This window comes from Nymphaea colorata, chromosome 7 (genome assembly GCF_008831285.2).
Source record: "Nymphaea colorata isolate Beijing-Zhang1983 chromosome 7, ASM883128v2, whole genome shotgun sequence".
In the NCBI taxonomy this organism is placed as follows: Eukaryota; Viridiplantae; Streptophyta; class Magnoliopsida; order Nymphaeales; family Nymphaeaceae; genus Nymphaea; species Nymphaea colorata.
In genome coordinates this window covers 25372225-25387482 of record NC_045144.1, presented here as the reverse complement: position 1 = coordinate 25387482, position 15258 = coordinate 25372225, and the positions used below count along the sequence as shown (strand labels likewise).

At 37.5% G+C, this 15258-nt stretch overlaps 1 protein-coding gene across 1 annotated transcript; it reads left to right on the top strand.

Moving 5' to 3' along the window:
* The first annotated feature begins 3 nt into the window (after positions 1 to 3).
* LOC116257006 (condensin complex subunit 2) lies at positions 4 to 6480 on the top strand. The gene is made up of 13 exons (XM_031633586.2): positions 4 to 364; positions 675 to 773; positions 899 to 1013; positions 1840 to 1916; positions 1986 to 2046; positions 2153 to 2350; positions 2437 to 2735; positions 2808 to 2955; positions 3076 to 3332; positions 3447 to 3477; positions 4077 to 4216; positions 5132 to 5242; positions 6032 to 6480. The coding sequence occupies exons 1-13, from the start codon at positions 83 to 85 to the stop codon at positions 6248 to 6250; spliced, it is 2037 nt and encodes a 678-aa protein (XP_031489446.1). The 5' UTR covers positions 4 to 82; the 3' UTR covers positions 6251 to 6480.
* The last annotated feature ends 8778 nt before the right edge of the window (positions 6481 to 15258 follow it).

Below are 15258 nucleotides of genomic sequence, written 5' to 3'. Positions count from 1 at the left end.
AGGGGGGAAACGGGAAACACAGTAGCGAACAGAAAAACGCCTTCGTCTTCTCCTTCTTCCCTCCTTCTTGCGTCTTGTGGAGATGGCATCGGCGGTCGTGACGCCGGAAAAGCCGGCGGCGAGGCAGAGGACTCCGGTGGCGGCAAGGTTCCTGCAGTCCCCACCGGCGGCCGGTCTCACCCTCGGCTCGAACGACGACCAGCTCGAGCGCGCCCAGGCCCGTGCCGCTAGGTTTGCCGCGTCGCGGAGGAAATCTTTCGTCGGACGCGCCGATCGAGAAGCGCTCCCTGCGGGAGAGGACCTGCTCTGCAAGGCCCAGATTGTCGAGCTCTTCCAGAACTGCATCAAGCTCGCCAGTGAAAATGTACGCCCATATTTTGCCCTTACATAATTTTCCTTTCTTTCGTGGCTACTGCACCAACTTCTACTCAATATTTAAAATTTTCATAAGTTTCCTGCTGTTTGTGAAAGTAATCTATTTGCATCTGAGCTTTAAAAACAACTCAATATGTTTCTGATGCCATTTTACTTTGTTTTCTCATTTCCTTCAAAGAATTCCGCGGTTCCTCCTGTTATTATGCAAATATTTTGTTATAATCTTTTAATATGGATTTTCTGCTTAACACTTTCTTTCAGTTCTCAAAGGCTGCTCTTTTGTTAATTTTCCTTTTTAGAAAATAAACCAAAAGAATACGTGGGAGCTGAGTCTTATAGATCACTTGAGTGTCATTATCAAAGTGGAAGATGACGACACTGAGACCAATTTCCAGAAGGTAAGCGACCGTGACCCCTTCCCCTTCCCCTCCTCCTCCCCATCCCCCAACCTCTCTCTCTCTCTTTCTCTCTCTTTATACTCTACTCTATTCTACTCCAATTGACAAGACGTAGCCTTTTCTAGGCTAGCTGTACATTGGAAGCTGGGGTGAAGATTTACTCGTTGAGAGTTGATTCAGCACATTCGGAAGCATACAAAGTTCTTGGGGGAATTAACCGTGCAGGGCGTGAGGACGGAGGTTTGGTATTTTGGAAATTTTGTTTATTGCATATTTGGTCTGACAATTTAGTGTAGCTATTCATATATAACGAATTTATGCTAATGGGTCCGTATAATGAAGCTAGGCATATGAGGGCCATGTCAACCTACTAGTTGACCTAGTAAGGCACCTTGAACGAGTCACTGGGTTTCGAAGTTATGGGATCTATGAAAAGGAATTTCCACGAACGAGTATCCAACAGACTTTCTAAAACTGGATCTGCTGGTTTGGTTGTGTTTTATTAAAACATTTATTATTTCAAGGAACTTCCCACCTAAATTCAGGTACTGTAGGCAGTACAATAGTGGACTAGCGGAAATGAGAACCGATTGAATCAGAATTTTTGATTCAAAGATCACGATTTGCTCGTCCTATGGCATTTACTTTTTACCAAAAACAGTGAATCTGTTTCTCCCAGATGAATTTTTAACCTTCTATTAATGTAACAGGGATATGGTGTTTGACATGCTATGGATATGCATTTATCTCATGCCACACAGCACCACAGTATCCATTTTTTTAAAGATTTACAGCAACTAAATGGATGCTTGAAGTGTTGAAGCGTTGAAGCTTGATCTTTCACAAAGCAAGCACAAGATATTCTGTTTCTTATTTTCTTTTTGCATGTTTTCATTTGCAAGCAATCATCATATGCAATTTTTTTTCCTCCCTTCAATAGTTAAATCTTCTATTACTAAATTTTGAGCCTATCCATAAAACTTGAGTCTTGTCGTCTGATTGAATTTTCATAGTTGTGGTATGGGTCCTTTAATTATTGACTATTATGCGTGACTCATCATTGCAGAAGAAGCAGCTGCTGAAGGTGATTGCACCAACACAGGACAGGAGGAGAATGTGGTTAAGAAAGAAATGGAGAAGAAGGTGCAAAATATTATCTAATTTGTCATAATTATGTACATATAGAATCATCATATTATCTGTTTTATGCAGGCATTTCCACTATCAACACTAGAATCATCTTTTGAGGCTCTCAATTTGAAGAAATTTGATGGTGCGATATTTTTTCCTCCTTTGAAGCCAAATAGGTTGCTTCTGTATCCTGTTCTGCATAAAACCTGATCAATCATCCACCAACTCTTTGTCTAATTGGCTTGTAGTGGCATTCACTGTGGATCCTTTATATCATCAAACATCTGCACAGTTTGATGAAGGAGGTGCCAGAGGACTACTTTTGAACAATTTAGGTGTTTATGGTGGTTGTCGGGTACTTTTTGATTCTATGGAAGTTCCTGGAAAGAGCACTTCAGAAAAAACAAGCACAAGTTTAGAAACAATTGACATCTCTTTTGCAAGTGGTAAAGTGCCGATTAATGAGAAAAAAATTATGCCCTTTTGCCTAGGCTAAATATGTGATAACACAATAAATGACACTTTTTTGTAGATTGCATTGAGAAGATGATGTCTGGAATGTCCATAAAAAATGAAATTTCTCCAACGCTTCAAGATATTGTTGCACTGTTCGATGAAGAAAATCAGAGACAATTTGCAGCTTTTACAAGCCAAAAAGCAACGAGATATGATATGGATGAAACTTGTGACAGCATGATGGAGCCAGAAGTGGAGATAGAAGCAAACCAGTTTGATGGTTATGAACCATGTGATTTTGAACATGAGGACCAGTTGAGCACCGCAGATGAGCATTCCACTACTATATTTCCGAATTTGGTGTCTAATGAAGAGGTATCGTCCATAGTATTTTTCTAAAGCATCTTCACATTTGTCGCTTGGATGGTTAATTAAAGTCATTGACAGGATGCCCTAGGTGATAACTATGCACCTCATGAAGATGAAAGAGGTGACAACTATGAGGAAATGGACTATTTAATTTTAGGGTTAGCCTTCTCCTCAAAGACTAATGCTTGGGCTGGTCCTGACCATTGGAAGTATAGGAAGGCAAAAGGTATATAAGTTACAATTGCTGCTATCGATCAGATGCTCCATTTTTTCGATATGCTTTATTGTGGTTGGTTTATTTATGCTTCTTTAGATTAATTGAAGGCCTCACGTTTGTTCATTCTAGGTTCAGATTCAATTCTAGATTCTTCAACTGAATCACAACCAATTGCCAAGAAACCAAATAACAGAAAACGAGAAGCCTTTTCTATTGATTTCACAAGCATATCAGCACTGGAAAGTCTTGATTTATTTGCACCTCCTAAAAGCCAGAAATCAATACTTTTACCTGCAAATCGTGTTCGTAGTAGCACTCTTCTTCCAGAAGACTGTCATTACCAGCCTGAAGATCTTGTCAAATTGTTCCTTCTTCCCAGTGTTATGGTGAGGTTTGGTTTCATATGGCATATTTGGCTAGTGCCTTGTATTGGTTTCAGGTTTCCTTTTCTGGTATTTAAATTTTACTTGGTTCAGTCTAATGTGTAATTCATTTTGCAGTGCATAGGCGGAAAAAGGAAGCACTGTTACGGTATGTTTCTGTCAAGCATTTTTTTCCATGATTTATTAGCCTAATCTGGTAGCTCCAGCAAATTGATGTGCATTTCCTGCTTCAGTTTCTCAGACGTGTCCATGCACTTCCCATTTAAGCTATTCATACTTTCTTGTTAGTGCCTGACTGCTGCTGATGGAAAAGGAACATTAGAAAACTCCAACTAGGGTGGGCAGTTTTGTGATAGAGTTGGAAAGTACCCGGCTTGAGTCACCACAATGATATTACTTGAAAGCATGTGCATTTTCTTGTCAATGTCTGATTGTTGATAGAAAAGGGACGTTACCAAAATCCTACTAGGGTGACTTCTTTGTGGTTGAGCTTGGAAGTGCTCTGCCTTTGGTTTCCACAATGATATTTTTTGAATCTGATTGCTTTGAAAAGTTCACGATAAATCAAATAGTAGTCCATTTTTATCAGTTTCTTCTTAGTAGAACACTTTCCCTTCCCTCTTAAGATTAACATGGATTTTGTTGATAACTTGTTTTGTTCACTGCTTCCATGTATTATAGGTTTAGATGGCTGTTCTAACAAGTTCTTTTTTCCATTGCTTGTTGCTTTCCTTCACCTTCTGTTAGAGGATTCAAGAAATCGAAGTGACAGCTGTGAACAGCCAGAATCATGCCTTGATGAAAACGAGAGCTCCTACCCTTTTGATTTTGGAGATGCTCATAGTGACGTCGATGATTCAGATGGCTTGGTTTCACGTCCCCGTCAGGTATTACATTGTTTTTCCATTTGACATAGCATTCTTTTCTGTTGGTGCCGTTTGTTTTCATTTGCACAAAATGGATCTTTTCGATTAGAAAAAACTCAAAATTTGTGTATTGTCTATATGAATTCCATCTTGGTACTCATGTTGTAGTGTAACCTTCTTACAAGCAACTATTCAGATGGCAATATAAGTGGATGGAAATATCTATAATTTTCTGTTAAATTGACCAGGATGGAGAGATTAGGAGGGTCCCTCCTAAAATCTCATGGTCAAAGGTTCAAAGTAGCATGAACACCTATTGTAGGAAAAATAGGGAAATGGAAATCACAGGGAAGCAAACGGAATTGAAGTGAAGAAATAAATTATATTCCCAAACAATTAATCTCAAGTCAAACGATAATTTACGTTGAAAGCTGATTATTATAGATGAGGGAAACAAGTGGATCTAAACTCCAGACAAATAACTTCTATCAGAAAGAGAGTCTGCCTGTTCTCCTTCTTCAGCCAAACTGCACAAGGGACTGCAGCCCCTTAAGTGAGAGAGAGAGTAAGGGAGGGAGAGATTCCGTTCCTTATCATTCCATGGTGAGAGGTTGAGTAGTGAGAAATGCTTCAAACATGTTTGACAGGAATGCACAGACAAGTGTTCCATGTGTTCTTGTGTAATGGGTTTGGTCAATTAAATCCCTCTTAGGCTACTCTCATGTTTCTTTAACACCTAGTTTAGTTATTTGCTTCCTTTTTCCTCTCCTTGTTGGTTGCTCTTAATTAAATTACTTCACCCTTTGACTGCAGAATAGATTTGTCATTTATGTTCTATTGTTGCTTCCTCTTTATTCCTTGGGTACCATGTTGCAGGTTTTTTTTGTTTTTTTTTTTTAAAATTTAATCTAATTGTGTTTTTTTTGAAATATATAGGTCAACAAAATTGAAGTTCAGTATGACAAGTCATCAAAGCAAGTCGATGTCCATGCTTTGAAGGGGACATTGTGGGTCTGCATGCAAGAACTCCTTGCAACTTCTAATCTGGTATCCCTTCAGATCCTTTTCAAACTTTTAGTTAGCGTCCAAAGTGGAAGGAAACAAGTCAATGCGTCCTTCAATTCAGGATGCGCATGAATTGAGCAAAGTTCTGCTAATCCATCGAAGTTGGGCCTGAACTGGCTGATTTGATGTTATTAATTGAATCTGTTTTTCTGCTTTTTTCTCTTTTTCAGAATTTTTAATTCTTCAACTAAAAATTTAAATATTATCTAGTCTGATTGAGAACAGTTATTTTTTTTTGGTTTGGCCATTTTTCTATTTTTACAAGAATGCTGTAATTTAAAAATCAATTTAATTAACAGATTTTTTTAATGTGTATTTTCTAGGGTTCAGTTTAATTAGGGCCTCAAAAAAAACTTAAATATGCGTGCGTAGAACATTACAAATTAATTATTTTTTTAATATTTGGTTATAAACTTGTAATTAATAACAATTTGAAGCACTAGGCTTGGAACTTGGAAGCGTCAAATATTACATTTTATATTATTTAGACTTTAAACCTTTAGTTGCTGCTGTGCTGTAGTTGGACGTTCACTGCAAACTTCATTTTGTAGCCTGTAGTCATCGGAGGGGTAGTAGGACCATGAGAAATAAAAAACAACCTATATGTGTTAAATTTGGTGATCATAATTTTTTAATGAAAATTTGTATTCTTTTTTATTTCCGGCGATTTTCTCCTTATAGAGTAAATTTTAGCGAAGTCCACATTACGGAAAGTGTCGTGTGGGTATTCAAAGGATTTCATAACCTGTTCGGGTGTGCTTTCCTGCACAGGAAAATGACGAGGCCTTATCATTCAGGCACGTCTTACGCCGCTTGCCAGAAAACTGTCCTGCAGCTGCAGCAAAGGATATCTCTCCACACTTGTGTTTCATTTGCTTACTTCATTTGGCAAACGAGCACTGCTTAAGCATTCAACACTCAGCCAGCTTTGATGAGCTCTTCATTAGAATGCCTGCTGGATCCCTCAATGCTGCAAAAATAGCCATTTGAGGATGCACCAACTTTGGTCATCTAATAAAGTTACCTGAGCTCTGCCGATCTGAACGTGCTGACCGGGTGCTGCATCTTGGTACTGCCTGATCCGACTAATTCTCGCTCCTCATTGTAAGATAATGGTTCGCTCAAGTTCTGTTTCTGGTTTGCTTGAGTATTTTGCTTCATTTCATGAGGTTGTAAGCACTGGTTTAATCTTCTGTTCATGTAAAATCAATTGTTAATTACGAAGGCTTCAACACGTTGGCTGTGCAACTATTAAAGGTATGCATTGGCTACAAATGGTGAGCCACAGGATCAAAGACTCAAAGTTGATAACCTCATGCTCATGGCGTTACAGTGTCTAGCTGAAATGCTACCAGATCACGGTTTTGGACCATCAGTTTACACCTAATATTAACACAAACGTATTTAATTCTGTCGCGCATTTGAAAAATGTAGAACTGAACTGAAATTGTTCGAAGCTCTTGCATGCTTATGGGATTCATTTTATGCCATGTCAAAACTATACTCTTCTGATAGTTCAAGCCACTTTTACCATGTGGGAGATTCTTTTTCCACAAAACCCTTGATGTCGGCAGGTGCGGGCACCATGTGAGCAATTGCCCACACGGTGCCCAAAAAAAAAAAGCATTTATCAACAATTCACAGCAGTTCTCTACATGTTTAGCACTCCTTCATATCCCTCATCCACCACTGACTACAACGGAGTTTTTTTTTAATCACAATGAACTGCCTAGATAAAAAAAGGACAGGAATCAAAATGGGTCTAAATCATAAAACTGAACAAAAACAAATTTTCTTAGGGTGAACTCTAATGGCATTCAAAAGAAGTTTGAATCTGTCAAATATATAGAAAAAGTGGAAGTCCGTATGGAGGACAGGGTCAGCAATCGAGGTCCGTTGTTCCAATGACAAGAGCGGCCTCAGCCCACCCCAGCCCGGCTGGGCATGCTGAGTCAACTGACGGCTTGAAACAACAACAGACTCAGCCAACCCCAGCCCGTCGGCCGGGCATGCAGGGCCAACTCTTGGCTTGGAACAACGCAGCCCCCAATGGAACTTCAAGCTATCCCCCGCCAAACCTGTCCCCCCTTTGTGGCGTCCCTTCACTTTATGCGCCCCTTATAATTAGGTTACAAGCCCGCATCACCGAGCTCAGCGCGCCCCCACTTGAGCTACAACCCCGCGTTACCGAGCTTTGGGGGAGATCTCTTCTCCTTCCTTTATTTTGTGTCCCTCTGTTTCTTTGAAAACCTTCGATACAGGACTTATTTTCTAAAACACACCCTACGGTTTTGACTATAATAAAAGACACACCTACATTTTTAGTATCGTTAGAAGCACATCTATCTTTTCCGTGTTTTGATAAAAAAAATTATAAATCCGTGTCCGTCAGATTAATTGTTAAATCAATAAGTAAAATTACGATACCACCTTCTAAAAGAAGAGAAGTACTACCATACTACCTCCATACCATATAGTTAATCATGTCCTAATGTAATTGAATATAGTTAAAGATGCTAATGCAACCCCTACTAAACTTGAAATTTGTCTTCATTTAGAAGTACTTTCTTAGGTGCCAAGCTTAGGTTTTGTGTTTCCTGCTTTTTTTTTTGGGTAATTGTAATGGAGAATATTTGATTAATGTGCTCATCTTTTGCACTATTATCCATAGATGGACTCTTACATTTAAATTTTATTAGTTCATCCTTCTTGTTTCCTACACTTGCCAACGTGAAGGCATTAAGTTAAACTATCATGCATATAGAAAACCTTGAAATTTCAAGTGAACATGTTCAAAATTTGTATTGGGTATTTAGAACATTTGTGATATTAAGACTCAAGAAAGCTCTACAAGGAGACTCTTCTCTAATAAAAGCTATGAGACCCTGCCGCAAAGCCCTCCGTGCATTCCCGTGCTTTTGTTAATTCGTATATAATCGATTTAGCATAGACGCCATTGATCCAGTACTGCATCAGAAGTCTGGTTGATTCAATTTATTTCTTTGTTATCACCACTGATTTCTGATGCCAACTGTTTGGATCATGATGCCTGCCAAAAAAAATCCACTTTTTTCCAGAAATTTGTCCTCATTTAAAAGTATTTTCTTAGGTGCCAAGCTTAGGTCTTGTGTATTTTCTGATTTTTTTTTTCCGGTATGCAAATTTATGAAAAAGTGATGAGGTTCATGTTGAAAAAACCATAAACCCCAACCTTGTTTATGATATCGAGTTGTATGCACAAGCATATGTACACAACAAATATACACTCCTTATAAAAAAAAAGACAGGGCTGGGTCTTTTTAAGAATTTTTTATCATGTGGTATACTTTTTGATCTTTTCATTTTGGGGGAGTTTGCCCACACCAGACCATCAAAAGTTTTTATTGAAAAAAATGAAAAATGACATAGTGATGACTTAAATATTAAGTAGAGAAACTCACATCAAACCTGTGTTGGTGACTCACCAAAAATATTTTGGCTTCGCCACTAGCGGCAACAGAGTTTCGATCACGCACCACGCAACATCTGCAAAACATATTCTCTGTCACCACCAATCATGATCTCACGTTCAACTGAGCTTATTCTACTGTGTTTGGTAAGCTTTATATCTACAAGCAATGGGAAGAAGATGAACTTCGAGATTTGATAGATCAGTGGAGCTATGCAATTATAGAAAATTTTATTAAGGGGAATTGAGTAAGAAACATCTCATCTTAATAGAAAAAAGAAGAGGTTTGAATCCGTAAATTAAAGATATTAAAGTTAATTGTTTAAATGTAATCGGGCCGGACTGGGCCACGTCGGGCCGATCTGAGCCTGCCCATTGGGCCCGAGCCCTGGCCCGTACCAGGCCCCTGCTGGTGGCCCAGCCCGGCACCCACCCCGAGTGTTCCTCAACAAAAATATCCTGGTTTCGCCACTAGCTGTATAAGAGTTTCAATCGCGCACCATGCATCATCTGCAAAACATATTGTCTGTGCGACTGTGTCACCATCAATCATGGTCCCGTGTTCAACTGAACTTAAATCTATTGTTTTGTAAGCTTTATATCTACAAGCAATTGGAAGATGATCAACTTCGACATTTGATAGATCAGTGGAGCTATGCAAATTTATTGAGAGGAATTGAGTAAAAAAACATCTCATCTTAATAGAAAAAAATGAACGGTGGAACCAGTGGATCAAAAGGACAAAAAAAGAAATTAAAACGGATCAAAATCATAAAACAGAATAAAAAACATGGCAGAACAAATGAGAGTTCGCGTTTATTAGGATGGACTCTAACAATGATACTCAAACGAAGTTTGAATCTGTAAATCAAATGCAAATTTAAATACAAAAAAAAAATGGAGGTTGATATAACAAGCTGGGGTATAGCTAATCATGTACTAATATAACATAATATAGTTAAACATGCTAAGGCATATTAATAAACTTGAAATTTGCCTCATTTTACGAGTATTTATCCCTTTAATCAAATTCATTACCCTACTTAGTTTATTAATAAGATCAGGGTCAAATGACAGAAGGTTACTTGTTATATTTGCAAACATAATTTTTTCTTTAATTTTAATCTATCAATATTATATATTTTCATCTCGTTTCTCTTTAACTTTGAAAATTTTGATTGATTATTATATATGTAATGTATGGATTTAGATATAAACCCTAGCTAGCAGCATTATGAATATACCTACCATCAATTCTTTAGACTAACATTCACATTCAGGAACCCTTTTCGTTTTCACATTCATCAATTCTTTATACTCACATTCTATAAACAAAATTCCACGTCAAACTAGAGTTAGAATGAATATTCCAGTTCTACTTTCCCTTGATAGTTTATAATTTTATTTTCCAAAATGAAAAAACGTGATTGATAAAACCAGGAATTAAAAATGTGAAATTGATGAATAGAAAACCTTGGAAAAATTCTAAAATTCTAGAATCATAATTCTACCTCTTAGGGTAGAATCGTTAATTCCAAAGTTGTGATTTAAGAATGGGCCTACAATTCCAGATCATTTTTTTTTTGTTTGATAACATAATTCCCATTTCATCAAAATGATAATTTTAATTTTAAAATTTCATAATTCTGGCTTCATCAAACAACCCCAAAGTGTCAGACAATGTTGTTGATATTAGTATCGGTGTCGCTTTGGTACTTACATTTCAGGGCATTGGTACTTATATTTCAGGGCATTCATTTCAAAAAGGTGTAGGTGAAGTCGATGTGAAAAAATATATAAATGACCATAAATTTCAAGAATATATTATGCCCATAGGAAAGGAAGTGATAAAGGAAGGATATTTTGGTAATTTGTTAAAAAGAAATGTTTTCCATAGTCTTTTTATTTTTTAACTTTAATTTTTGTTTTTACAAAAAGTTTTTTTCAACGTAAAATAAGGATATTTTAAACATTAACCAGAGCACAAAAATTTGTGCACCAGTATAACACACATAACGAGGTTGGTAGACATGGATGCTTAGATCTCACTGGGCAGTGGGATTTCCTTGGCTTACCCTAAGTGAGCAGCAAGCAAACACCAACTTCGTGAGAAAAAATAATTTCTTTAATTTTAAAACACATCTATTTATTTTTTTACTTAAACAATGATTTTTTTTTTTTTCAAATAATTGCCAATTCAGTTCACTAAAATTTTGTTCTCCATCCGCCATAATTTCACATTGGCTTATCAATAAATTTATTTTTTATTTTTGTTTGTATCTTTGATTATTTTAATTTTCTTATCGTTTCTAAATAGTTTTTATATTTTAGCAGCAGATTGCTACTTGAATCAGTTCCGAATAGCATGGAGGACATCTTCCTCACCATTTCTGTCATGAAAGGGTGCCTTCACAAGTCCTCCATGCCAGCATATATTTGCAACTTTCCTGCTTGATCTTACTATGACTATGTTGATAAATCAATTTACTTTTTAACACTAAGAGGGCATTTGATGGGCATATGACACGCGAAATAGAACAAGTGTGTCATGTTTAGTCAATTTTTTTATCAAACACTGTCCACATTATAGGATGGACACGACAGTGATTGGACAGAGAGTATAAATTATCCTCTCTTCCATACTGTTCCGACCTAACCCTCGGAACATCGTGGAACAAAACGGCCCTCCCCCTGAGCTGCACTCGCCACCGCCCCCCGAGCTGCCCTTACCCTTTCTCTTTCTCTCATTCTCCTCCGTTTCCACTCCGAGCTGCTGTTGCCCTTTTTCTCTCTCTCATTCTCCTCTCTTTCTCTCCTTCTTTGCCCCCGAGCTGCCGTCACCCTTTCTCTTTCTCTCCTTCTCCGTCTCCACCCCTGAGCTGCCCTCACCCTTTCTCTTTCTCTCCTTCTCCTCCATCTCCACCCCCTGAAATGCGGTCGCCCTTTCTTTTTCTCTCCTGCACCTTCGTCTCAGCCCCCGACCTGCCCTCGCCCTTTCTCTTTCGTGATTGATCTTACTATAAATATGTTGGTCAATCAATTTACTTTCTAACACTAAGGTGTCTGCAAATTTGGTCCCACGACCGTATATGTAAATTTGGACATCTACTGATTGATTAAGAGTTATATGAATATGTCCCAATTTTGAAGTAGATTCATGGGATGGTAACAAAGTGTTATGGGGCCCCCTCGCACCATAAACCCTCATGCAGTAATTGTTTATAACCTGGAGTATGTACATGGAGAGTTAGGATAAACCCTCATGCAGTAAATGTTTATAACTTGGTATTTGTATTTTAGAAGGAGTGTTAAAATTGTTGCATAGGTAGTACAAATTACAATTTATTGCCAATTTGCTCAGCTCTAACTATCATGCAAGAAATGTTTATAACCTAGTATTTTGACTTTCCGTCAAGTCCAATCACTAGATCGGAGGTAACTTAAGGTGTATTTTTTCTTAGTATAATGTAAGACTGTATAGTGAAAGTTTCTCAAATCATGAAGCCTTGCATGGTGAGACTCCCGGTACAAAACACACAAGCTTTTCTGCATCAGTAAAAAGAAGATTTTACCTACGATTAACACGGATGGTGGGCAAGGGGTTGGAACTCATGGTCCTCTCCCCACCAGTTCACGCCTTCATTACTTTTAAGATCTTCATAAATCCTTTGGTTGTAATCTTAAATCTTCTTTAAAAGTAAAATGCCATGAGAATCAATATATAAATGGAACCAAACACTACTAGTATCTATTTGTTTCCACTATGGATGTTGAAATTCAACTAATATAGAAGGATTTTTTGTTATCCTAACTACCAGTCCTAATCCAATATATAGCAAATTAATGTGTAAAAGGCAATGAACTTACAAAAAATTGACTATTGATAATTTTGCATTTATATCTATAATTTCTTTATTGGGCTAATTTCTCTACTATAAATTGGATTGTCAACCATCTCTACACAACAATGTCTCCTCCTCTCGCTTTTGCGATATGAAGCAGTTTTTATCAGCATGTGAAAGCAAAAGCTTAGTGAGATGCTCTCTTTGTTCCACTTTTTCCTTTTCTTCTTTCGTATTAGTTGAAATGATTACTTGATAAATGATTCTTTATTACTTTTTCTCACAATGAAATGTTCAACCCTAAAAGCTCTTGGATATGTGGTTTTAATATAATGGATTCAGATTATATAATATTTGCAAACTAAAAAATTATATGACAAGAATATTTTAATCATTCAAGGCCCGTTATGTTAATATAGAAGTTTTGGGACATTGTCATTTTTTAGTTGAACATTATTGCCATTTATTCATTAAAAAGGTAGGTTTTTTAATTTCATATTATTGCTTTTTATTGATTTTTTCTACTATTCAAATATATAAAATTGAAGATTAAAATATATAAAATCATGGTTATAGACATTTCATCTATAGTGGATAGAGAAGACACCAACCGCTCAATAATTCTACCTATACCAGTCCATCCTATTCATTTTTTCTGCCTTCTTCTTCCCCACCTCCTCTGACGACACAAAATGGGAAGTGCAGAGCCATGGCAGAAGCACCACACCTCAACCACGTCCTTGTCATGGCTTTGCCCCCTCCTTCTCCAATCCTTCCTCCTGTATTGCAGGCCGACTTCCATTCATCATAGCCCAACTTCCATTCATCATCGTCCATAAGAGGTTGCAAGACGTCATAGACGATGTTCCTTGGAATGGCGAACCGGTTGAGTCAACTTCTTGGCACACAGTAACGCCGGTGGGCCATGCCTCCATGCTCAGCCAGCAGCTCTAGCAGCCATCCTGCAGGAGCCCTTTGCTGCAGCTGCACCCTACGAGGTGCAAGTGGAGTTGGCCGTTTCTGCTTCCTCTTGCTAGTCTTCTTCACCTTCTTCTTCTGCTTGCCCTGATTCACGTTCTTCTTCTGCTGCCGCTGGTTGAGCAAGGTGACAGAAGCGGCAGCAAGGACGTAGAGGTTGTGAAGATCAGATGGAAAAGGAGGTAGGATGGCCATCTGCGCCAGGAACGTTAATGGCTTCTGCGCAAAGCTTGTGGAGAGGACGGGTGTGATTCACGTAAAGGCAATCGTATTAATTTATAGGCAAGTTATTCCTCAAAATAATAATGAACTTGTTCACTTGGAAAATGGGAAAAGCACTAGATAAATGAACAAATTATGACCATAAATATCTTAACATTTTTTTTAAAATTTTTAATTATGATATAGATTATGCAGGGGCGACCACAAGAGAGCTGGTAGAGGCCATGGAGATTTGTAAAAAAAAATAAAAATTTTATTTGTAAATGAAAAAAAGTATTTAATTTATATATTTCACCTTATGAGCAGATCGAAATAAGAAACTCTGCTGCCTTAGCGAATGATAACTACCTCTCTCTGAACAAGCTAGAAATGTTCAGATAGAGAGATAAATTTCAGTATTACTTGGATTCCTTCCCAGTTTTTTTTTTTATGACCTCATGGACGTACATGATTCCCTTGCCTTTGTATACTTCAGGGGCTTACAACTGCAAACAGAAGCAGCAAACTGAGATACCCTCTGCTTATGAATCCCGGTACAGTAGATTACGTTGCCGGTGGCACCGTCAATTCCAGACACGTACAGATCTTCTGCCACCGGTTGGGTGCCACCGGCAATGTAATCTGCTGTACCGGGATTCATAAGCAGAGGGTATTTCAGTTTGCTGCTTCTGTTCGCAGTTGTAAGCCCCACAAGTATACAAAGGCATGGGAATCATGTACGTCGATGAGGTCATAAAGAAAAAGCCTGGGAAGAAATCCAAGTAGGAAATCTATCTCTCTATCTGAACATTTTTAGTTTGTCCTGGCTTGACTTGGGAAAGAATGTTAAGTTTATATAGTCATCATACATAGAAGATAATGAAGGAGATATAGGTTGATAAAATCTTGTCACAACAAATAAAGAAATATCATATCCTTCAAATGAGCTTAAATAGATCTTCAAATATGGCTTTTGTAATATGAAAATGAACGCAAAGGTCTTCCTAGGAAATGAAAGGTGTAAACTTGAAGATGAGACAATAAAGCAAGCTTCTTCAAAATTCCTTAACCTAACCTCAACAGGTTGCAAAATGAAAAAAAAGGTAGGAAAATACCATTACTTGGGTCATTCATGTTTTCAATTTTTTATTTTCTTATTTACCTCTTCATGATTTTATATTATTTTTTCAATTTTTCCTTTTTAATATTATAACATTTAATTCTTCTAATCACAAGCGATTCCAATTCTGACTCAATTCACTGAATCATTTTCAAGTGAGGTACCAAATGTTAACAACATTGGCCAATAGGGACAGTGAAATTTGCAAGTGAGGTACCAAATTTACAGATATAGTAGTGAGAATAGCATGTACATAAGCAGTTCTCCATGAAAAAGGAAAAAGCAATTGATTGATCAACAAAGTTGATCAAGCACAAAAGCACACATATATTTCCAACTTTTTTACTTCATCTTCCTGCAACTATGTTGATCAATCAATTGTCTTTTTCTTTTCCATAGAGAATCCTTA